Here is a 25,814-nt window from a genome sequence, read left to right on the forward strand (position 1 = left end):
ACCGGTGACAAGACACTGACAAGACTATCATTCACATCTGGTCACCGATGCTATGACGGGAACTTCTAAACTAAAGGACCCTCGAACATGTCGGATATTTTTCTCCTCCCCTTTTGGAGGAATGGAGGAGGAGCGCGAGGAGCTAACGCGGAAATACTTCCCCCAGATTCACCACCTGTGCAACTCGCGGGGAATTCAATTTGTGGCTGTGGACATGAGATGGGGAATCACGTCGGAGGCGGCTGAGAACGCCCAGACTGTCAGCATTTGCCTCAGAGAGCTAGATCGATGTGATATTTTTGTCGGATTCTACGGACAGGTATGCGTTATTAATTTTGGCAGTTATATCGGGCACAAGCAGCGATGTTATCGCGCTGTTACTAATGTAGTCTGGTAGGCCTAGATGAAAGCAAGTTTCAATACCAACTTGCATTTGAGGCCGCACAGTGTTTTATTGCTGATTTTATACTTTTAAGATATGTGAATCTATAAACAACTGAATGCCAATTGTATTACCGTATTGAATAAAATTTGTTTTTAAATTTATCCTTGGAATCTCAATGACCATGTGGAGGAAAAATATGTTTTTCTGTAAGTAGCACCAAATGAGGTATCCCTTCCTGTACAGACTTTACATTATCTACTCATGTTTTACTTCATCTGCATGAATGATGTAGCACAATGGTAACACATTTGTACAATGTTGTACAACTGATTTATTACATATTCATTGCAGTAAGCATGAGTAATTGTATCAGAGATAAGTGGGATAGAATACTCAGATCAAATGACAAACCAATGAAGCATCGTCTGCTAGGCTAAGAATATCAACTGTAATAAATAGCTGCATTAAACTTTATTTATTGTTGAAATTGATAAAAATCAATTATATATGCATTCATGTATTCCTGTTTTCAAACAATATGCAAAATATCTCATGGAAAAAATAGGTCCATTCACATGAAATGATAGGTTGATGAAAAGTGTATAGACTAGTTTCTGAACAACTAGTCATACCGCAACAGGGTCTCTACTGACTATGTGTGTAGGGAAGAGTGTTGTTTGTTTTTGTTGGTCTCTAAAGTGATTGAGCACAGATCAAAGTTAATCCGATTGATTTCCTTGATTTATAGATACTGTTTTCCTGTGAACTTTAATCCTTTACATTAACCTTAATGGGACAAGATATTTTGGCAACATGAGCCATAATCTTCATCAGAATATATGTAACCTCCCATATGTTAGACGGTCAGTTGTTAGACAGCTTCAAACAACAACATGGATGCACAGCTAAATACCAACCTGTTACCTTAGATAGGTTATGGAACAAGGCAGGTAAAAAGGCCCCCATCTTCTCGAGGCAAGGGCCTGTTATTTTAGAAACACTGGGACTGTTAAATTGGTCTTATAAGACAGGTAGCAATTTTCAAATTTTAAAAAAATTCTTTATGTTAAAATATAAATGATGATAATATTATTCTTTTTGTTTTAGCGTTATGGTTGGCATGGGATTGACAATAAAAACATCCAAAGGAACATTGACAATGCAGTGGGCCGCTATCCATGGCTGGAGGACTTCCGAGACAGGAGTGTGACAGAGCTAGAGTTTGTACATGGACATCTCAACAATCCAGGAGCTCTGCCAGCATGCATCTGTTTCAGAGACAAGGTAGGGAAGCTTATTATCATTAAGGGGACAACAATTAAAATTTCTGAGGTGAGGAGGAGGGGGTCAGAGGTGTCACTGTGAAATATGCTTAGAGTCAGCACCTTAATTAGAACATGAATTAGCAAATATCACACATTAATAATTTGATAAGAGTAAAATTGTCCATATTGCAATTAACTGTATTGAACTTCGGAAAACATGATATGAAAGGAATGTCAAAGTATGCAAGAAGTTACAAAACCTTCATGTGTTATCAGAGCTATGATGAAGAGAGGGCATCAATCCTAGAAACCTCTGGTGATGACAAAGGAGCCAAGCGGTATCAGAGTGAGGGGGATGAGGCATCAAGGAGACTAGCATCTCTGAGGGACAGGATACATGACACCAGAGACAAGGTAATAGACATAATATACAGTGTTAAACATGACAAGGGACAAGGTAATGGATGTGGTATTAGCTGAGTTTTACATCACCAGGGACAAGGTAATGGACATGGTACAAACTGTGTTATACAACATCAGGGACAAGGTCATGGACATGGTATAAACTGTTATATAACTTCCGGGACAATGGACATGGTATAGGCTGTGTTCCACAACATCAGGGATAAGATAGACACAATTTTTATGGATAACAACTTCTTTAATACTGTAAAAGGCGACGTTTCGGTATAGATCCTTATACCGTTGTCAAGCAAGACTGAATGAGGGACATAGTGCATAATATATATAGCAAGTGGAGGATTAACAGTAGAGGATTAACAGTAAATTGTGTCTATCTTGTCATCCGTCAACTTCTAAGTAATGCCTATCAAACAATCAGGGACAAGGTCATGGACATGGTATAAACTGTTATATAACTTCCGAGACAAGGTGATGGATATGGTATAAACTGTGTTATGCAACATCAGGGACAAGGTGATGGACATGGTATAAACTGTTCTATAACATTATTGACAAGGTTGATGGCATTAAAAGGCATATCGGATTGTAATGCAAGGGCAATAACTTTTGTTTACATCATTTGCTGATGGAAATATTTTAGATAAGAGGGTGAAAGTTATGCTGGTAGAATAAATTCATTGTTAATCGGTCCCTCTAGGTATATGGTGTGATGTACCCATGTGCAGGCCTATGTACCCAAAGCCTATTGACTTAGGTACATAGACTCACACACAGATTACATCACACCATCTGTGACCGGTCTTGAGACCAGTCGACAGCTAATAATGTTTTCTTTGTACAAAAATACTTTCACCTTTACACGAGACATTTATTTGTGGAGACACTTCTTTGAATATTAAGATTTGAAAATAAGTTGTTTATTATACCATATGTCATTTGATGTTTAACATGACCACTGTCTTAACTAGGCAGTTGTCTGATACTTATTTCTATGTCATGCTCATTGGTGTTGACAGACATTGGCTGTGCACATGGACTATCTCAACCCTAAAGAAGTAAGTACAGCTGGAATTTTCTCATATTGAATAGTGGCATGTTGCTCATTTTGTCTACTGACTTATTGCCAGTATTGTCTGCTGACACATTGCTTGTATTGTCTCCCGACACATTGCTTGTATTGTCTGCTGAGACATCGCTTGTAGTGTCTGCTGAGACATTGCTTGTATTGTCTACTGACACATTGCTAGTATTGTCTACTGACACATTGCTAGTATTGTCGACTGACACATTGCTTGTTTTGTCTGCTGACACATTGCTTGTATTGTGTGCTGATGCATTGCTTGTATTGTCTGCTTGTCCCTGTTCCTGCAGGGAGCGAAGCACATGTTCACAGCTATCTGGGAGCACCTGAACAACGTGATGCTCACCCGAGATGGGGACGAGGCAGAGTCTGAGAGGCTCCTGGAGCTGGCTGATCATCATGCCTTCATGGCGTCCAGACAGGCTCTGTACATCGGTGGCGACCACTACTTCCAACAACTTAACACAGTTCTGTCCTCAGGTGAACAAGCCAGTTTGGAAGTATCACAAACTTTAGGGATACATTTTGAAAACATGACCTAAGTTGCAATTCTTTATCAACATGATCATGATCATTCGTAGTTTTGACATTTTATTCCTTTTAGCATGTTTTGCTACAACCATGATGAAGTATCTATTCTACCTTATTCTGACTCATACTCATTGCTTTAGCGTACCAGTACAAGTATAAATGATATTTTTACTCTAAGAAATTATTGTTTTTAACTTATCCTGCATTACTCCTAATTGCAAATACTGCTTTCTTTTGACAGAAAAATGAAGCTGTGTGAGGTCCAGGTAAAAAAGAAGTTCCAATTTGTTGTAAGGCAGACCCCATCACACAGTACTCATGTGACCATGGAAATGAGGATATCACCGATCTCCACATTACTGCTTGTCACAAGGATGAATAGTTGTGTTTAATAACCTGCTCCAGCTATCTGTGTTCATCCTTGTGGTTGTTTTTTTTTTCATGATTTATTTGTGATTATCTCCTCCTTCTGGTTGATGTCTTCATGTTTTACAATATATTTTTGCATCAATATTTTGCACATGTTTGTGGCATATTGTCACAGTGATGTTACTTGTGCTTTGTTGTTCCAACTGTTATTCACTTTCATGGCTTTGTAATTGTTTAATATTACCTTCTATCAACCATTAATGGGTATTAAAGTTGTTTTATTGTTTTCACTGCCGTTATGTTGGTTTAAAACATTGAATTATTCTCTCTCTTGTTGGGAACATGTGGCTTAAATTGTGGATTTATGCTTGCTTGTTGTTCTGATTGTCGTGGCAAGAAGTCGCTAATGGATCCTCACCCCTTGCATTTAGACTGCACTAAGTTGTGCTCAGTGAAGAGAAAGTGTTCTTTTTGCTCCCCCTTATCCCCGCCAAGTTTCAACAAGTACCAATAGGTGTTCTGAAAGCATCATACCAAGATCAAGATTCCACTGTACCAGAGACTCCTGCAATGACGCCTCGACGTACCACCTTGGTTGGGAGCTGATCATGTCTTCCACGTCTTCCCAGGTGCCGATCCACATCCAGTTGGCTGCACCTTCCCAGGCTCCTATGATCTCTCCAAGGACCCTGACAGCCCCAGCGCATCCTGCAATGCTAGCGCCTGCACCAATGGGTCTCCTCCCTCCAGTGCCTGTGTCTGCTGCTCAAATGGGTTTTGGTTATCAACCTGCGCCTCCTGGATTATCAGCGCCTGGTTTCCTGAAGATACCTCCTCAGGCCCGGCCTTCACTGTTCATGGACTCCACCAGGATGCATGCTATTTATGCAATCAATGCTTCAGCAGTCCTGGGTGCCTGAGATCTATTTTCAAATTGTGTCTAAACTTCAGTCAGAGCCTGTGCCTTGGGCGCCTTCTACGTCTCAAGCGGCTCCTGCACCTCCAACATCTCCTGAGGTCCCTATGCCTCCTGCTCCTGTAGTGCCTTCGCCACCTGCCGTATTTCCGCATTACCACATTGAGACTTCTCATGACCAGAATCAATGTCAATGGTTCCCTGATGAGTCTCGACCTGCAGGATGTGTACCTGCATGTCCCTATCCATCCTAGTGACTGCCGATTCCTCAGGTTCCAATGCAATGGTGTCCACCACCAATGGGCAGTCCTCCCAGTTGGCATTTCAGTGGCCACGTGGCATGTATCCCTCCTATCTCCACCTGTGGATCATTCAGTTTGAATCATACATACATGATTGTCTACTGAATCATCTGGATTCGGCAACCTTGCTTCTTCATCGTGATTTTACCAGGCGCCTCCTCCATCAGCTGAGATGGATAGTCAACAAGGTAAAGTCAGACCTCACCCCACTGTACTTACTTCAGTTCATAGGAGCCCTGTTTCAGACCTCTTATCAGTAGCTCGGGACAGGTGGCTCAAGATACTGCTTCATCAGAGCCTTCATGGATGGATGCTTTTGGTGATCCGACTTGCTCTTTGCAAGTCACTACCTGCAGGACGTGGCCATGGAGGACGTTGAAGGCATACACAGTTTTGGCCCTCTGGTCGTCGCCCAGCAGGTCGCCAATCCCAGATGCCACTAACATCTCCAGTTGTCCAGAGACAGCCTTTCCCGACTCTCGCAGGGTTCACACACCAGACAGTGGGGCTTTATGCTACAAGCATTAACTTGGTAAGTCAGCTTTTAGATCTTAACGAATGCTGTTTTCTGTTTCCTTTTACCGGGATATCCGCTCATTCTTCCTTGGACATGACTGGTCCTTTGATTGCCGTTCCTCGCTAGAGCTGTGCTGGACGAATATTTCCTGATGGGTCACATCTGAAGCTATGCCCACCTCTGTACTGTCCGATTCAGATGCATTAAGGAGTAATGCAGGATAAGCTTAAACATTTGGGTAAAATCTAAATATTTTTTGCATTTATATGCTTATCCTACATTACTATATATCAGGACCTATGTTGTACCGGGGTGATGTGTGAATGGGTCTGCCTTACAACAGATTGGAACTTCTGTTTCAATTGGACCTAACAGAGCCCTGTTTCTCTGTCAAAGAAAGCAATAAATGTATTAAGGAGTAATGAAGGATAAGGATACAAATGTAACATATATTTAGATTTTTACTAATAGTTTTCCTTATCCTGACTCATACTAATTCCTTATCTCTCTCTATTTCAGAAAGGTAGTGGAACTTCCTGAAATGTGTTACCGGAGAACATAAAAACAGCTCACTCACATAAACCATTCGTCTGCTCATGTGCACCAGAACAGAAACATGTGACCAAGCCCGTATAATCGTCACTCTCTCAATTTCACAGCACTTGAGTGTTTGGGGAAAATTTCCGAGATATGTAATCCGAGCCATCCTATCAAAATTAACCCTTTGTCATAAATATTTTTGCTTGGATTACATTCGTCCTTTGTTCTGGTCCTTGTTTGCAGTACAGAGGAAGAAGATTTACTGTTAACGGAGGGAATTATCTCATTCTGCATCATCTTCTTGAGAGACGACTTCAATGAATGACTCAACACAGCATACCCCGTCAATGTCACAGAGATGTCACAGCTCCAAACCCTAACCCCTTGTTCCTTTTACAGGAAGAGGATGTGATCGAGTCTACCTTTGAAGAGGAGTCACCCCCAATTGGAAGATCATTCTTCTATCTGTGAGGATTATGAACTTCTAGCCTGGATCACTGATAGACACCCCATTAATTCACTGTCCAGAGACTCTTCACCTTCTGATACTTACTGTATCAAAGGGGAAGACAGTGTCACTTTGAATATTCCACCAATGAAACCTGTCTCACAAGTAGCGAAGAAACGTGATACCTCCTTCACCAAGGCCACTATAACTCGAGGACACCAGGTTTATCCTCAAAAAGTTCAATCTCCATGGCATGACACTCTTCCTCCGGGCCCCAGAAGTAGAGAAGGACTACACTCTTTTGTAAGACACTAAGATATTACAGAGTGGAAGACAAGAAGTTAGCACAATTTGATACGACTACTAGACGTTCCTTCTTCGGCCTAACAATGTCACATTCTATCAACAAGCGATGTTAAACGAGCTCAAGAATCCAATCAAGGACGTGGTGCAAGACTCAAAAGGCTGGATGTTGATCAAATCAACCCAGACGATGAACTCTATGTATAAACCATAATGCAGAGGATGTAGTTTTAAAGCAGCCCAATAACAAGTGAGGAGGAAAGTCTTCTGCCTTTCGTAGGCCACAAGACAAGGGGCCCCAAGCCTGGGATCTGAATGTGGCACTTAACCACCTAACCAGTAATGCCTATGAACCTCTACAACAAGTTGACTTTGAATATATAACCCAGAAGACACTATTTCTACTTGCCCTAGCCATTTCAGGCAGAATGTCAGAGGAACATGCAATTGATTTCTCATGTACAAGACTTGACAGCGGCGAACATGCATCTGCTCATCTGTCTGAGATTTCATCACCACGAATCAGCTACCAGGTCAACCTGACAGATAATTCCATATCCCTCTGCTCTCATCCATCCTGGGATCAGATCACTGTCGAAGATTTGTCACTATGCAGAGTTTGGGCATCACAGAGGACATGTTTCAGAAGACAAAGTCTAAGAAAACTGTTCATTCCATTATTACGTTATCCAGGAATAGTGCAGTAGAAGTCTCCAGAACAATCATCTTCTTCTGGATGAGAGCAGTTAAAGCCTACAAGACAGCAGGGCTGGATCCACCATCAGCATCCAGTCAGCACGAAGTGAGAGCCTTATCAATCCTAGCACTTAACAGAACTGCTCCATCCCAGTAATTATGGAAAGTTGTTTCTGGAGATTGGACACAGTCTTCGCTAATCACTGTCTCAGAGACTTCTCCACATACGATGTTGCTGAAATTCATCAATATGTACTGTTAGTAGTTGCACAACAACTGACAGTGCCTACTAGAAGATAGACCGTTCTACTAGTTCTCACCCATTATCACGCAGACGTCCTGATGTCAGGTTACTGTCCATTAAACAATGGGCAAGAGTCTATGTCCCCTGTTTTACTTCATAATTCAGAGCATGAGTGAAAACGAGTTTTATGTCCTCTTTAAACTTTGATTGTTTAAAGAGTAGGTAGTGGTACCCTGCATGGATTTAAAGAAAATTAAGAAGACTATCACATTCCCAAGGGGTTAATTGAACAGATCTTGTTCTGATTTATGCACACATGTGGAACCCACCACCTTCTGAGGGATTCAAGAAATTATTATGAGTCAGAATAAGATAAAATATGTATTTGAGTATACCAGCTTGGTCACACATTTCTGATGCGCATGCACAGGCCAGGTGTTCGTTATGGTGAGCTGTTTTTCTGTTCTCCGGGAACACAGTGTAGAAAGTTATCACTACCTTTTGGAAAAATGAGAGGGATTAGTATGAAGAGATTAGTAGCAATTAGTATGAATCAGGATTTAAATTATATTTGACTCCAAAAATAAATGTTGTGAGGTTCAGTTTGTATTGATAAGCACTTAATAAACTTTGATGAATCAGTTGACAGCATACATTAATATCATAGTCATGTGTCAACCTTCAGCTTTAAAGGCATTTTATGTTGAATACAAACATGATCTTATGGAATGGAATATATTTGTGGAAAGTAGTATGTTTCATGTTCTGCTTACAGATATAACAGAGAAGGTTGTCCTGGTGGCAGAGGCAGGGCAGGGGAAGTCATCGCTTCTGGCCAACTGGGTCTCTCAGGCCCAGGACTCAGATCCAACAGCAATTATAGCCTACCACTTCATCGGCTCCAGTAAAGATAGTAGCAGTAAGTCCCAGTGAATTCTGTCTTCAGGGCATAATGTAATAACACTACTCACATCAGAGGGCCATGTACTGTGCTAACTCTTCCTGGATTCTGACATCAGAGGTCCGTGTACTGCAGTTACTCTTCCTGAATTCTGACATCAGATGTCCATGTTCCGCAGTAACTCTTCCTGAATTCTGACATCAGATGTCCATGTTCTGCAGTAACTCTTCCTGAATTCTGACATCAGATGTCCATGTACTGCAGTAACTCTTCCTGAATTCTGACATCAGATGTCCATGTTCTGCAGTAACTCTTCCTGAATTCTGACATCAGATGTCCATGTTCTGCAGTATCTGTTCCTGAATCTGACATCAGAGGTCTGTGTACTGCAGTAACTCTTCCTGAAATCTGACATCAGAGGTCCATGTACTGCAGTAACTCTTCCTGAATTCTGACATCAGACGTCCATGTACTGCAGTAACTCTTCCGGAATTCTGACATCAGACGTCCATGTACTGCAGCAACTCTTCCGGAATTCTGACATTATAGGTCCATGTACTGTACGAACTCTTCCTTAAATCTGACATTATAGGTCCATTTACTACAGTTACTTTTCCTGAATTCTGACATCAGAGGTCCATGTACTGCAGTAACATTTCCTGAATTGTCACACAAGAGGTCCATTCAATAACTCTTCGTGAATTCTGACATCAGATCCATGTTATAACTCTTCCTGAATTCTGACTTAGAACTTGTTGATAGAACCAGTTGTGAATTGAGATGATTACAAAACTATTTGTGTCAACTTGACCCTTTACTTTCACAGCAAAGACAAACATCTTGAAACGTTTGACAACAGAAATCACAGAGGCTCTACCAGAAAAGAAACAGGAATCCTCAGAATCAAAGACCGACGATACAACAAAGAGTACAGACAGTGAGGGAAAAAAACCTGCCGTAGAAGACACGGGGAAGAACAAGGGTCAAGGAGATCAAGGTGAAGTAACCCTGGAAGACACAGATCAGGATTCAAAGGGCAGAGTTGAAAGTTCAAAAGAGAAAGAGGATGGTTCTAAGGACAAGGCTGATACAAATAACAATTCGGAGGACAACAAGAAGAAAAGTGAGAAGTCGAAGGATGTTCGTGAAATGATGACTCTGTTGATGGGGGAACTAGATAGGGCAAGGACAGAGGGAAGGGTGGTTGTCATAGTGATTGATGGACTAGACAAGATAGAAGAGACTTTTGGGAAGATTGCTAAGGTATGTTGCAAAGGTCTCATAGCATAAACTTGTCTTTCAGTGTTTTTTCAGTATATTCTAGTTATAACATCCACTAAGTGTATTTCTATTTTCTGTACAAATTGTAATGGAAGAAACTAAAAAAAGAGATGTCATAAGTTGTTTTCTTGCACAATAATCATTGCAGATTTATTTATCTAAATTTCAGCAATGGCAGCCTCAACAATTTTTCGGAATTAATGAATGAAAATCAACAATGTAACACTAAGCATTATCGTTTCCTCTGTACTTTGGAATGTCTCATATTTTCATTCAAATATTAGGATGGTTTGGCTGCAGATTATGGACTGACTATCAATGTCAGCAAATTCTGTTTTTCCAATTCTGTTGTCAAAAACAAAGTTGCCAGTATTTGAATACACATATAGCTATGAACTATCCTTATCTACACCAACTGCTTATCTGAAGAGGTCTTAAGCTTGGCCATATACTAATTGTTTGATATTTTGTGTCCATAAAAGACAAGATGCTGTTATCAGCAAAATTAACTGCCTCCTGCTTTGTTTTAAGGATAATATATGATGAAAGCAATTTGCAAGTGATCTAAATGATGAGGACAGAACCTCACGATTTTTTAATTGGAATTGTTTGTATCATACTTTGTTTTCTAAGTCCATGGCTAAGTTATTGATAGTCAGATTGATAACAATATTTCATATAGCTGACATTTTCTTTCAGTAGTCATGAAAGATTAAATGTAGGAAATATGAAAAGCTTGCAGAAACTTTAAAAACGAAACTTATGTAAACTTTATAAGAAATGTTTGATGAGTTACCATGGTTACAGCCTATGTAATTATCTCTCTGCAGCCTGTGTCCTGGTTACCAGACAAAATTCCAGATAATGTGAAGATTGTGGTGTCAGTGTTGGACACTGAGCCAGGCATTATAGAGGAGCTTGTGACTGCAAGGAAATACCGGAAGATAACCCTAGGGGGCCTACAGCTGGAAGACCGGACGCAGTTATGTGAGGTGAGTTTCTCTAGTCTGTCTGTTCTGTGTACTGAGAACTCAGCAGGATTGTAGAAGTCAAGTTTTGTCTATTCAATGTAAACAGGGAACTCTGAAGGAGAGGGGGGTAGGCATTGTCTAGTTTGTCAGTGTACAGAGAACCCTGAAAGGAGGTGGGGTGGGTGGGTAGGCATTGTGTAGTAGTTTGTCTGTCAGTGTACAGAGAACCCTGAAGGAGGGGGTGGGGATTGGGGGTGGGGGTAGGCATTGTGTAGTTTGTCTGTCAGTGTACAACAGAGAACCCTGAAGGAGGGGGCAGGGATTGGGGGTGGGGGTAGGCATTGTGTAGTTTGTCTGTCAGTGTACAGAAAACCCTGAAAGGGTGTGTGGGGTGGGTAGGCATTGTGTAGTTTGTCTGTCAGTGTACAGAGAACCCTGAAGGAGGGGGTGGGGATTGGGGGTGGGGGTAGGCATTGTGTAGTTTGTCTGTCAGTGTACAACAGAGAACCCTGAAGGAGGGGGCAGGGATTGGGGGTGGGGGTAGGCATTGTGTAGTTTGTCTGTCAGTGTACAGAAAACCCTGAAAGGGTGTGTGGGGTGGGTAGGCATTGTGTAGTTTGTCTGTCAGTGTACAGCGAACCCTGAAAGGGATGGGGGTTGGGGGGGTGGGGGGGTGGGATAGGCATTGTGTAGTTTGTCTGTCGGTGTACAGAGAACCCTGAAGGAGAGTGGGGAGGAATTGTTTTACTCTCTCTGTTCTGTGTACAGAAAACACTGAAGGAGAGTGGAAAAGAGTTGTCCAAGCAACAGCTGCAGAGGATTGTTGACAAGGATCAGACTGAAAACGCCCTCTTCCTGAAGATTATTATAGCTGTAAGTAATTTGTGCCAAAATTAGTTGTGTTGCGAAACAAAATTTTGCTAAACATCTGTAAATGCACTACTGAGTCACCAGATATTCTGGTTTGTTTACAGGCTGCCATGGCTTTGCAGGAGTACTGCTGTGCTGCACCATGCAACAAACAAACCTTACTCTTTGCGCGAATACCTGGTGCTGTCACTGATTTTCACAATCCATTCATATTATTTTCACCAGTTTTTCTTCTTGTGCCCAATGCAATCTATTTTGGCAGATAATCGAGACTGGTTGTCTCAGGCAATGACGTTTTATATTTGCTATAACCTGTGCTATCAGCATTTATTTCTGTGTCATCATTTTATGAACTGGATGAAAACAAGTAAAGCTACTTACCTACCTTCATACCCACCCATCCACCAACTACATGCCTCAACATCTAAAGATTTGTATCAGAAATCAAATGACATCTGCACTTAACAGTCGTTGTGACACCATGATCAATATTTTAGAGGTCACCTTTTTGTCACCTTTGTTGCCTATTCTCTTTGACTTGCAGGAACTGTCTGTGTTTGGGTCGTTTCGGAAACTGGATGAAAAGATAGATGACCTTTTGACATCTAACAGGTAAAAATTGTGTGCAGCGATTTAGTAGGAGTTATGAAAAGAGAAATGTTTTAATGAAGTGGAGATGTATACAAATACAGAGTATCTGCATTGATTTGTAGTCCATGTCAGTCAATATTAACCAGGTTAATTTCATATGTGAAAAATGATTCTTTTACAGCATTCGTGATCTTTGTGTGAAAGTCCTGGAGAGACTGGAGTCTGATTACAACACAGCAGAACAGCCAGATCTTGTACAGGAGGTGGGTAGCAACCATATAGATAACAAGGCACATGTACATTAGATAGCTATTAGCAATGTTGTTCATTGAGTGGCTAACAACAAGATGTAAATTTGGTGGATGAGAACAAGAAATTGCGTAACATCTGGAAACCAGTATTGAACAACACAGACTGTGACGCAGTAGGCCTAAATGTGAAGTTGCGAAAGGTGGACAAATATGAATTTGTACAGTTAGGATGGACCTAATTGTTCAACTGTTTGTTGTAGGTACTGAAGTTACTTCAGGTGTCTCATGAAGGTCTGACTGAAACGGAACTGAAGGAGATACTGGATCTCTCTCCCCATGTGTGGTCACCGTTGTACTTTGCCCTGGAGCAGTATGTGGTTGTCCAGTCAGGACTGATCAGGTCACTGTTTGCCTCCTATCTCATCAACTCTACTGTCTTGGAATGTTTGTTATTTGTTAGCTGAGAGTATTGAATTTCTTTTAATAATTATGTAAATATACTTAATATATTTCATTCGAGATAAAAACAAATATTAATACAAAATGTGTCAGTTTGACCTGTTGAAGACAGCAACTGAGAAACGGTTGCCACTTTCACCACATAATCTGATATTTGAATTTACGTCTTATAAACTTAACTACATAAACTGACGTTCTTGGATGATTTGACCAGGTTATTTTGTTACTTTGCACTAATGAGAGACATGTATGAATCTTTAGCCAGATTTAGATTTTACATAAGGTATATTAATGAGAAATTATGTCTTCACCTAAAATAATTGTGATGGCTGCCAGAAATTTACAATAGGAACTGTGTGGCTATTCTGGAAAACTGAGACTTTGAGCTGTGTCCCTGCTTGTCAACATGGTGTAAGCTGATATATGGTCTAATTGTTGTTCAGTTGCTGAAATATATGTGTAAGTAAGTGCAGGAACAGTTACTGTGTTTGTGTAAAACATGAAAGATTTTGTCCTTATGTACTTTCAGTTTTGCTTTCTCTGAGCTTGGTAAAGCTGTGGCGGAGAGATACTTGAACTTGACAGAAGACAGGTAGGAAATGTGGGGATTCCAGGTCAGGATAGATCTCTAGTACATCATGTTTGTCTCCCTATGGGGATTCTGCATCAGAATCGATCCCCAGTATCTCATGCTTGTAACCCTGTGTGCATTCGGGGTTTAAAATCATTCCGTCAGGGTTTAAGATCAATCTGTCATGCTTATTATCACACTTTGCCATTCTGGGTCAGAATAGGTACAGGATACTCATGTTTGTCCCCCTTCTCAGAAGGACCCAACTTTTCAGCATGTTCCCAAAATGGAATTAAAGAAATTCCAGTTCATGTTAATATGGTTATGACTTATACATATGTAACTTGGGGGCGGTCGGGTAGCCTGGTGGTTAAAGCATTAGCTCGTCATGCTGAAGACCCGGGTTCGATTCCCGACATGGGTACAATGTGTGAAGCCCATTTCTGGTGTACCCCGCCGTGATATTGCTGGAATATTGCTAAAAGCGGCGTAAAATCAAACTCACTCACTATAACTAAATGGTATGGCTTTGTAGAGTTAACTTGTATATCACTGATAAAAGGACCATAAAGAAGAAGAGGCCTGATACTTAGTTTTATATTATGCAATGTCAAAATATGTCCGAATGGAGTATATTTTGAAGAAAAAAAAGAACCTTAAATGAATCCCAATGTTTGAATAAAATAATCATTTTTGTCCCAGTGTACCTGCCAAGGGCGCTTACTTTAGAATCCTTGATAATTTCTTCTTTTCAGATCAGCTAGTGCAAAATGTCTCATCAGCTACTTTGATAAAAAGAGAAAGGTAAGCTGTACCACCAAGAATAAATATCTGTGAATGTTTCCAAATCATTACCCCATGTGATTATAATTTCACATTGTGCTAAACTTAATAGAAATAGAGGCTGTTTGTGTCAGGACGGTAATATTTGATTAGTTTATGTCTTTAGTGAATCATGCAATTATTATCAATATTTTAACAGGCATTTGACATATCTCCTACACCTGCAAAGTCATTGTTGAGGCGACCTGCTATGGAGTTGTCATGGTTACAGAAGCAGATCGATGATAAGGATGGTCTGACTACAACGCTCAGCGATCTGCTAATGTTTCATTTCCTGGTCGGGTATGTTCTGAAATAAAGTATTATGAAATAAATATGTCAAATGTCATGTATGTGGTCAATGTATATATGTATCCATTACTATTCAATATAGATAGCTACGAATACATGATAAATCGCTACGAATAATGATGAACAAAGCATGGTTTATTTCCCGTTAAAACACTGTTCTAACATTTTCTGGAGATTCAAACATGCTCTCACAACCATGATGACATTGTAAATTGAACAACATTATTTTTTAGAGGGAAGGGTCTAGCAACTTGTTCCCAATAGATGTAGCTGTGAAATGTTGACAAATGCAATGGCCAAACGATCGCATCCAAGGGTGGGAGAGATATGACAAAATGTTTTGGGAGAAAAGGTACAGATAATCAATGTGAAAATTGTTAAAATATTCAGGAAATGCCAAACTTAACCCCCCAGTTCATAAAATGGCTTGTCCAACATTGCCTAGGTCACATTGTTTTGAGGGAGTCATCATTATTCATATAGGGGTCAATATTTTTAACACTTGTACAATATATTAACATCCTTAAAGAGACAGAACATAATTATGATATCTCATAAGAAAAATACGACTTGTGGTGATTGTGTATCATACAGTATCGTCGTTTATTTCTTTATTAGAATGCTAGTCTTCTGCTTTGGGTTTCAGGAAGAATGAATATGAGCTGTTTGAGTTGTGGAAGTCAACTGGTCACACGTTTACAGACATTGCTGACATGTATGTGAAGTCGTTTGACAAGGCCCTGGTGGAAGTTTACTGCCTGGAGAAAGACAGCCTCATTGAACCCAAAGATCGGTCAAAAACACCTGGGCAAAGAGTAAGTCACACTGATCCTGCAGCCTGAAGTACAAGCTACACATATACTTTCTTCTGTTTCATGGGTTGGCTGTCAATGTTGTATTGTGGTAATGTATGAATCTTGCTTGGTATTAGTGCTGGACTGTTGCTTGGTTTCATTGCTTGACTATTGCTTGACTGTTGCTTGGTGTCAGTACTTGATTGGTGCTTTTTGTCAGTGCTTGATTGTTGCTTGATGTCAGTGCATGACTGTTGCTTGGTGTCAGTGCTTGACTGTTGCTTCGTGTCAATGCTTGACTGTTGCTTGATGTCAGTGCTTGACTGTTGCTTGATGTCAGTGCTTGACTGTTGCTTGATGTCAGTGCTTGACTGTTGCTTGAAGTCAGTGCTTGACTGTTGCTTGATGTCAGTGCTTGACTGTTGCTTGATGTCAGTGCTTGACTGTTACTTGATGTCAGTGCTTGACTGTTGCTTAGTGTCAGTGCTTGACTGTTGCTAGGTGTCAGTGCTTGACTGTTGCTTGATGTCAGTGCTTGACTGTTTCTTGATGTCAGTGCTTGACTTTTTCTTGATGTCAGTACTTGACTGTTGCTTGGTGTCATTGTTTGACTGTTGCTTGACTGTTGCTTGGTGTCAGTGCTTGACTGTTGCTTGATGTCAGTGCTTGATTGTTTTGTTTGATGTCAGTGTTTGACTGTTGCTTGGTGTCAGTGTTTGACTGTTGCTTGATGTCAGTGCTTGATTGTTGCTTGGTGTCAGTGCTTGACTGTTGCTTGGTGTCAGTGCTTAACTGTTGCTTGAAGTCAGTGCTTGACTGTTGCTTTATATCAGTGCTTGGCTGTTTTTTGGTTGTCAGTGCTTGACTGTTGCTAGATGTCAGTGCTTGACTGTTCCTAGATGTCAGTGCTTGACTGGGTGTCAGTGCTGGACTATTTATGGGTGTCACTGCTTGACTGTTGTTTGGTGTCAGTGTTGACTGTTTTTGGGTGTCAGTGCTTGACTGTTGCTAGGTGTCAGTGCTTGACTATTTGTGGTAGTCATTGCTTGACTGTTGCTTGGTGTCAGTGTTTACTGTTTGTGGGTGTCAGTATTTGACTATTTACTGACTATTGCTTGGTGTCAGTCCTGGATTGTTGCTTGGTGTCAGTGCTTGACTGTTGCTTGGTGTCAGTGCTTGACTGTTGCTTGGTGTCAGTGCTTGACTGTTGCTTGATGTCAGTGCTTGATTGCTGCTTGGTGTCAGTGCTTGACTGTTGCTTGATGTCAGTGCTTGACTGTTGCAGGGTGTTTTTTCTTGTAAGTGCTTTTGGCATCAGGTGTTGAACTGTATTGTGTCCATTGTTTCAGCTGCTGTTCCTGTTGGAAAATGTGAGGTTCTTCATGGACATGGCAAGTTGCATTGAAGGAAGTATCAGGACCCTGAAGCGCATTACACAGTTATTGGTAAGACTGCAAAACTGGTGTCTGATGGGTTGGGCTGTATGCTGCAGCAGAATCTGGGATGGATGAAGGGCTGTGTTAGATGGTGTCTGGGAATGAGGGGCTGTGTTATAGATGGTGTCTGATGGGCTGGGCTGTATGCTGCAGGATAATCTGGGTGGATGAAGGACTGTGTTGGATGGTGTCTGATGGGCTGGGCTGTATGCTGCAGGAGAATCTGGGTGGATGAAGGACTGTGTTGGATGGTGTCTGATGGGCTGGGCTGTATTCTGCAGGAGAATCTGGGTGAATGAAGGGCTGTGAAAGATGGTGTCTGATGGGCCGGGCTGTATGCTTCAAGAGAATCTTGGTGGATGAAGGACTGTGAAAGATGGTGTCTGATGGGCTGGGCTGTATTCTGCAGGAGAATCTGGGTGAATGAAGGGCTGTGAAAGATGGTTTCTGATGGGCTGGGCTGTATGCTGCAGATGAATCTGGGATGGATGAAGGGCTGTGAAAGATGGTTTCTGATGGGCTGGGCTGTATGCTGCAGGAGAATCTGGGATGGATGAAGGACTGTGAAAGATGGTTTCTGATGGGCTGGGCTGTATGCTGCAGGAGAATCTGGGATGGATGAAGGACTGTGAAAGATGGTTTCTGATGGGCTGGGCTGTATGCTGCAGGAGAATCTGGGATGAATGAAGGGCTTTGTAAGATAGTGTCTGATGGGCTGGGCTGTATTCTGCAGGAGAATCTGGAGGGAAAGTGGAAGGAGGAGTCTCAGCGCCTGGAGCTTCTGGCAGAGCACCAGTACTACCTGGCCTGCAGCGACTGCGACAGTGGCAACTACAAAAGGGGAGAGGAGTTGCACAAGAAGGTGATGAAGTACTGGAGGACGTAAGTGCAGCAACCCTTTAGCATATTGTTTGGGTCTCAGGGTGCATCGCTTAGGTACAGATCCCTGTTTATGATTCTTGGTCTGTTAGCACCATACCCATGCTTGGCTTTGTCTTGTAAACTTTTGACTTTACTCCCACAAAATGATGACAAACCCTTTATATTTGACCCCATTTTTGAATTGATCCTGTGGAGATCTTGTTTGGACTTGCTTGTCGTAAGATGAGACTAAAGTGATAGGGTGGTCAGGTATGCTGACTTGGTTGATGCATGTCATCGTATCTCAATTGCATATATCGATGCACAGGATGTCAACCACTGAATTGGTCCAGACTGCATTAATTACACACTGCCGTCATATAACTGAAATATAACTGAGTGCTGCGTTAAACAACAAACAAATTATACAACTGAATTTCAGCTCACCAATATTGCCCTCTTATACTTTGTACTGTTAGCTATCAACATGGAGGTGAGGTGAGGTGAAATATGGTTTAGTGTCACATTCAAGAGTATTGCACTTATAAAGCGACTGACATGTGTTTGATAGAGGCCTGATTTATATACTGACTGTGAATCACTGGATGAATAAACCTCCTACCTTCCACTCTCCAGGCTGATGCTCTATCCACTATAGCATGGAGGTGTTCATCAACACATGGAATATTAGATACCTACAAGACAAGAAGTGTTCCAAAGAAACATTAACTTCAGTGAAATGCTTATTGAGATTACATTTAGTTGAGACCAGAATAAAGACAAAGAAATTCTGAGAATTACATCTATTACATTTCTGCCATAAATCCTGTATTTTGGCTTCAGTCACACTAACTAAACTTTTCATCAGTCCTCTTCACTGTCAATTACACACAACTAGTTGTTGCCAAGTAGCATCATAACCACCCAAGCTATGACATATGCAAGGCGGCAATCTCACTTTTTTTCCTGTGTGTGCTAGAGCCAACCCTTTGTAATAGTAGTAATGATCTAGGACATGGTAGTAAGTCACATTAATCTAAGATTATTCTAATAGTTTTCTATAATAACTGACAATAAGTAGATATTAGTAAGCTGCTTCTGGAGTGACGATCGCGCGCACGTAAGTATAACTGGTGCTTTGTGGGGTCAAAATGGAGTCTACCTTTACCCCCGGGTGCAAAAAGTGTGGTCGTTTCATGATCTTGGGAGATCCTCATAATGACTTCACGAAGTGCAGAGGCACTTGCACTTGCATTGAAAAATGAAATGTGAGAAGTGCGCCAACACATTTAAAAAAAACATCATCAAGATAGCCGATTCTGACCAAGGCTAAGAGGCACGAGGCTGCCAAGCAGAAGGTGGAGGTCATCACAGCAGAGAAATCGGCTTCCACCCGTTTCTCCCTCTCCAGTTGATCAACCATCTCCTGCACTCTCCATGAGTCTAATTTATCAACTCTTCAAAGAACAGCAGGAGATGATAAAGAACATGTTTGAGGCTAAGCTCTCAACCCTGGATGAAGAAATAGAGAGAATAAAGGAGATAGCTCCTGCAAAGAAGAATTCCCAGGTTACGAGACCACATAGGGATGCCATCTGTCAAATCAACACTCACAGCCGTAGGGCCTTCTCCAGTCGACCAGCCATCTGAGCCGTACGGCCGGGTATAAGCCAGCAGGCTTTTCCCTACCATGAGACAATACCGTACAGGCGTCGCACGGTATCCATGGACCAGCCATCCATGGCAAACCAAGCCAGCCAGCCAGCCGACCAGCCAGCCGACTATTAAGACACTGATGGTAGCAGCGGCTTACCTTATGAACTGGCGGCTCCCAAGCAGCTACATGAGATCGTCCAGCCAACCGTTCAACTGACCGGTCTGCCGACCGAGAAGATAACTAACATATGGCTACCGGTAGACACGGACCATTGCAAGCCGCATGGAGTTTAATCACACCTGATCATGGACACAGGAGGATGACAAACCCCATGTTGTAGACACGGAGGACTACTATGATTATCCACTCCCCATGGGAACTTCCCACGGTCACTCGGAAGTGGAAACAGAGTGCTTTGAAGATCAGGTTGACAACTCAACCCAGTAGGATTACACGTAGGGTTACACATTCGTAGAACTAACAGAATTATACCATCTTATGCCTGTACTCTTACCTCCTGTGACAGAGATGCCGGAATATGGGATATGTCATGCTTTTACATTGTCTCGTCAGACATTTGTCAGACATTACCCTGGCCTAGCTACGCAGGCAAGGTAGTAGACCAGATGTCCGATAGTCTAAACAAGCTCAAACATGATGAACGACTACCCTTACCTCCATTAAAGCGAAAGATATATATACGAGGCTCGGCTTCCAGAATTCCAAAGTTTGGATGAGGACAAGATGGTAGGCAACCCAACACAAGTATCACATTACCTCCTTCGCGGATTAAGGATCTGACATCGGTTTCCAGAATGGACATTGGTGGTCATGGGCGGATACAGAGGGGGGATGTGGGGGTGCGCACCCCCCCTTTTTATTAAAAAAAAAATCTTTGTTTCTATATAAATTACCACCAAAGACGAATAAATAGATCTTAACTGTGCACCCCCCCTTTTAAAAAAAGCTGTTTCCGCCCATGGTGCTTATATCAACCACCAGAATCAGACACATCATTCCACCATTACAGTCATCTTATGAAGCATAACCGGAGACACGCCCATGACTATGAGGACTGATCAAGACTTATTCTCCACCCAATTCTGGATGTCTTCACAACTATTATGGCTACAGCGTCAACAACTTTATTCCAAGATCTGCTCCAAAGCTGTCTCTAACCAAACCAAGAGGTTGATAATGTCATAACCCATATCAGCTCCCACGAAATTCAACGGGAAATTGGGACACGTGATAGACGAAGTCAGACAAGATACTACGGAACGATTCCAACCTAGCTGCCAAAGCCCATTGATCTTCCAATCCCCAGAAACGTCCCTGGGACCAGAAATCTTCATCATCTAAAACTCAGCTACATCAGAACATGATATTCTTGATCCAACTTATGACCTACCTAGGCTTCCTAGTCAATCCCACCAAGTCCAAAACCACTACAGTTCAAGACATCATATACATCGGAGCAAGATTCCAACTAAACAGGGGATATCTAACTAGAGGATTGATTCGACAAGACATCAAGATGATTCAATCACTTTCTAGTCAACCCGGCAAGTCTCTGAGGTGGTGGATGTCTCTTCTAGGCAACTTAACAACTCAACAGGATATGACCTTCAGAGGAAGGCTGATGCTACGTCCTCTACATACATGGATCAACTCTATGCGATCCTACAGCTTAGAGTTACCTCCTAGATTAGTACGAGACCTGCATTGGTGGACAGAGAGCATGTGATGAGAGTCATCCCTCTGACTACTCCGACACCTGAACACCATCTATTCACAGACGCATCAGATTCGGGATGGGGAGCCCATATGGACGATCTCATGGTACAGGGATCTTGGAACGGCAGAGAGAAGAACCTTCATATCAATCACAGGGAAATGAAGGCCATCTATTACGCCATCCTGGCATGGAAGATACATCTTTCCCAATTGTCCATCCTCATAGACACGGACAACACCACAGTAGTGGCCTACATCCAGATACAGGTAGGAACCAGATCCAGCTCCCTGATGACAGAGACTACACGATTGTTTGCCCTGGCAGACTCCTTCAATTGCCGGATGAAAGCGAGACATATACCCGGGAAACTGAACATCCTTGCCGTCACCCTTCCCTGCCAGGGGAGAGTAGTGGCAACAGAATGGACACTACATCCCCAGATGTTCGCTTGGATAACCAAGTTATGGAACACACCACACCTGGATCTATTTGCCGTCTGTCAGAACAACCTACTTCCGGTTTTTGTCAGCCCAGTTCCCGACCCAAGAGCTCACCAGATCGACGCACCATAGATGGATTGGACGGGTCTATTTGCTTACGCATTCCTGCCTTAGGACCAACAGTAGATCACCCAGACAGACTCTTTTGTCCCATCAGAGCTCTCAAGTTCTATCTCACGGCTACAGACCCACATAGACACCATCGAAGGAGACTCTTCTTATCTTGTAAGACCAATTCCAACAAGGACATCACCAAGGCTACATTAGCGGGCTGGCTAAAAGCTATCGTTGCATCAAGTTATACACAAGCTCAGAATTCCACGCCTTGTCTCGGATCCTGCTTAGCTCATGAAATCAGAGCCCTAGCCACGAGTCTCGCTTCATGGACATCAGTCTCAGTAGAACAAGTAGTTTCTAGCTGTCAGTGGGCCTCACAAAAAACCTTCAACAGTTTTTACCTGCGTGACGTGCAGCTGGACCCAAGAGGGCATATATGGTCTTAGTCTTATTGTCGTGGCGCAAACTATCATCCAGGACGGGGAGCGAGGATCCGACACCAGCTGCATCGGAGGGTGAGTACACCCTTGATTATCCTGTCTATTAGGTGTAGGATGGATTAGGAGCACCTTGAGTATCAACTGCCTCCAGTGACCGGAAGTGACGTCATCACCAGAAGTGAGATCATAACCTTAAGTGACATCATCACCAGAAGTGATGTCAGTATCAGAAATAGCAGAACAAGGTCCATCTGATCAGGAAATGACATCTTTGGGTAGAACAAACCTTGAGAGACGTCATTACCCAGTAAAAGGGAAGTGACAAACCAGAAGTGGCGTCACAACCGGAATTGACGTCAGCACCGGAAGTGACGTCGGCACCGGTATTAGTGTCACAAATCCTAATTTAACAAGAAATGACATCATTAAGTAGAAATAGATTAGAAATGACATCATTATTATGATCAAGATCAGCAAATAAAATAGTAATTCTAGTGAAGGTATCACATATTGGACTGATTCTTGATACATTTCTGATTTTCAACTCTTCAGGGGGAATTTCAGAGGAAATTATCTCCAGTTAGGATTAGAAACAGTAAATAATGGTTTCCAGAAGAGGATTACTGTCAATTACACAGGGAGTTACTAGAGGCAGATCCCTATGGGTCATTCTGGTATATTCTGGCATAGATGTAATAGATGTAGAGATTTCGTAAGAATTATCGAACAATAGTTATCATTATTAATAATTCTAAGAATACTACCTCCATTACATCCAAAGTACTCCCACCCACCTCCCCAATTCATCTACCTCTAGGAGTTAGATGTGGGGGGAAACTGAGATTGTCGCCACTGCATATGTCATAGCTTGGGTGGTTACAATGCTACTTGGCAACAACTAGTTGTGTGTAATTGACAGTGAAGAGGATGTCTGTTGAAAATCTGAAAAGTTTAGTTAGTGTGACTGAAACCAAAATACAGGATTTATGGCAGAGATGTAATAGAGGTAGTATTCTTAGAATTATTAACAATGATAGCTATTGTTCGAAATTTGATGTAAACAAACTATAATGATGCACACAGCGTTACACATGTTGATGTGTGAGGTAGCGGCCTCCTGATATCTGTAGCTCACTCAAATCAGTCAACAAATTTAGATGTCTGTAGTCTAGTCAAGATATTCATCACTTATCAAAATGTCTGGTTTTCTGTGTTTTAAGCTGAACTAGGGATACTTTTTGTCATGTCCGTTATTCTATGTTTAAATGTGTTTGGCATATCAGTAGCCTGCCTCATTAACTCAATTGCTCACTATTTATATAATTACTTATTTGAGCGATATTAAAACAGAAAATGTAAATTCCAACATGTCATACTTGGTACCCTGTAAAAAAAATGTAATTCCAATACATTTATTGTCCGGGAAAAAGTTATGAAATTGTGATCCATATAACATGTATAATACAAATGTCACTGCTCAAAGACAGACTTGAAGCTTCCTGTAAATGGGGAAAGCTCCTTTTCCAGCATAGGAGAAATGTTGGGGCTGTTGGTGAGGAGTCAAGTATCACTTTACAGAGCTTTGGAATTGTGAACAAAACATGTGAAATTGCGGACATGTGTCAATGCAGGATCCAGATTAATGAGGTTTAAGTACTTGAAAATACTTTGAATGAAGTTAGTTAAACTGTTCTTTTTTTCAGGGGCGTACAGAGTGGTGAGATTGATAAAAAGCTTGGCGAGGAGAGAATGGCATGGTGTTATAACGGACTTGGTCTCACCCACTATTATCAGAAGCAGTATATTGAGGTAATAGAGGCCTTCTTTAAAAAAATGAATTTATAGGAATTTTACTGAGATATTTTCAAGTTCAAATTGTTTAATCTTTGTTTTCTTTAACTTTTGTATAAATTGAAATATGTAACATTTTTAAAACTTATTCTATCTCACACAACGCATTTCATCCTTCTTCGATTCTGGTGAGGAAATGATCCTAAAACAGGACTCTGGAGCGGCATTATTATGGAATCAGGACAGATTGACCTAATGCGAGCCTTTGGTGCGCTTTACATGTTGTTTGCATGACTGTTAGGATGTGCTGCTGCAGCCATGGCAAAGAGGAGTTTGATGATATATGCTTTTGTCGCCCTCCGTGTGATAGCGTGAAGCAGGGGACATAGTATTCCTGACCAATTGTCTGTACATACGAACAAAAGTGTTGACGTGATATCTCAAGAACCAATAGGTAACTTTCATTCATAATTGGCATCAAAGTGTATATGGAGGATGTCCACATGCCAGTCGATTTGGGTGACATTGGTGACATTGGTGACATTGGTACATTTCATGTAGACCATGTTAATGAAGAATTGCAAGCTGGAAGAGGAAATCCTCCGTACCTGAAGGAAGCAACTTAGTCAAATTATCCTGGTGTCCTGGTTTCTTGCATGGGCAGTTACTGGGCAGTTACTGGGCAGTTACTGTGCAGTTACTGTTCACAAGTCACAAGGCCTTACATACAGTTCAATGGTTTGTGTTTTGACAACAGAAAAACACTAACCAAGATGAGGAAATACACCGATATGTCTCCCTTCTCATTCATTCCTTCACAAGGCATCTGATCACGGAGTAGCAATGCTACTTAAGAGAGATCTGAGTTACACACATCTTCATTGGCCAACATCTCTAGAGCTGATGGCAGTTATGGTTACACATTCAGAGACATCTGTATTGGTTGTTATCGTATACTGACCTCAAGGCCCACTTAGGAACTTTCTGCGTTTTTTGGATGAAGCTATATCTTCACTTCCAACAGGAATGGGAAAAACAGTTCTGACAGGAAACTTTTACATGAATAATCATGCACAACTCTGTCAGTTGGTGAACAGATTTGACTTTCATCTTATGCAAGGCAGTCAAAGATCTACATACATCAAGGGTTGAGAACTTGAACAGACACAACCAGTCTCTGTCTTCTTCACTGACCACTTCCTGGTGTTGGTGAAGATGTAGCAGGTTTGTAAACTCATGAAGCATAACATTACTTACTTGACTTGCAGAAAAAATTGATTTTTTAGGTTTTGAATTGAAATCTTTTTTTATGAAGGTATTCTATATTGTCCATCACATGAAATCACAACTTCCTGTTTTAGATTTTTATTGATATCATGGAGAAATATTGTGTGACTACTTTACTTAAATTTAAGGAAATTATGTATGTTATCGTTTTGTGGCGGCAGGGGCACATTGTCACACTGTTACAATGACTGCGCATGGAACCGT

General features: G+C 41.5%; 1 protein-coding gene across 1 annotated transcript in view; it reads left to right on the top strand.

The window, feature by feature from the left end:
• LOC139443316 (TPR repeat-containing protein DDB_G0287407-like) overlaps positions 1-25,814 on the top strand; it is a 53,051-nt gene continuing 27,237 nt past the window's right edge. The window contains exons 1-19 of the mRNA XM_071224296.1: positions 1-319; positions 1,493-1,669; positions 1,927-2,064; positions 3,090-3,128; positions 3,445-3,634; positions 8,796-8,939; positions 9,748-10,184; positions 11,033-11,194; positions 11,942-12,046; positions 12,588-12,655; positions 12,816-12,897; positions 13,146-13,285; positions 13,874-13,936; positions 14,671-14,719; positions 14,898-15,040; positions 15,696-15,864; positions 17,193-17,288; positions 18,013-18,161; positions 24,236-24,341. Coding sequence (XP_071080397.1) covers positions 53-319; positions 1,493-1,669; positions 1,927-2,064; positions 3,090-3,128; positions 3,445-3,634; positions 8,796-8,939; positions 9,748-10,184; positions 11,033-11,194; positions 11,942-12,046; positions 12,588-12,655; positions 12,816-12,897; positions 13,146-13,285; positions 13,874-13,936; positions 14,671-14,719; positions 14,898-15,040; positions 15,696-15,864; positions 17,193-17,288; positions 18,013-18,161; positions 24,236-24,341 — 2,724 coding nt within the window. The 5' untranslated portion in view covers positions 1-52. The remainder of the gene's footprint in view (positions 320-1,492; positions 1,670-1,926; positions 2,065-3,089; positions 3,129-3,444; positions 3,635-8,795; positions 8,940-9,747; positions 10,185-11,032; positions 11,195-11,941; positions 12,047-12,587; positions 12,656-12,815; positions 12,898-13,145; positions 13,286-13,873; positions 13,937-14,670; positions 14,720-14,897; positions 15,041-15,695; positions 15,865-17,192; positions 17,289-18,012; positions 18,162-24,235; positions 24,342-25,814) is intronic.

The sequence above is a fragment of the Haliotis cracherodii genome, unplaced genomic scaffold (genome assembly GCF_022045235.1).
Source record: "Haliotis cracherodii isolate W230 unplaced genomic scaffold, xgHalCrac1.p SCAF_5, whole genome shotgun sequence".
Classification (NCBI taxonomy): domain Eukaryota; kingdom Metazoa; phylum Mollusca; class Gastropoda; order Lepetellida; family Haliotidae; genus Haliotis; species Haliotis cracherodii.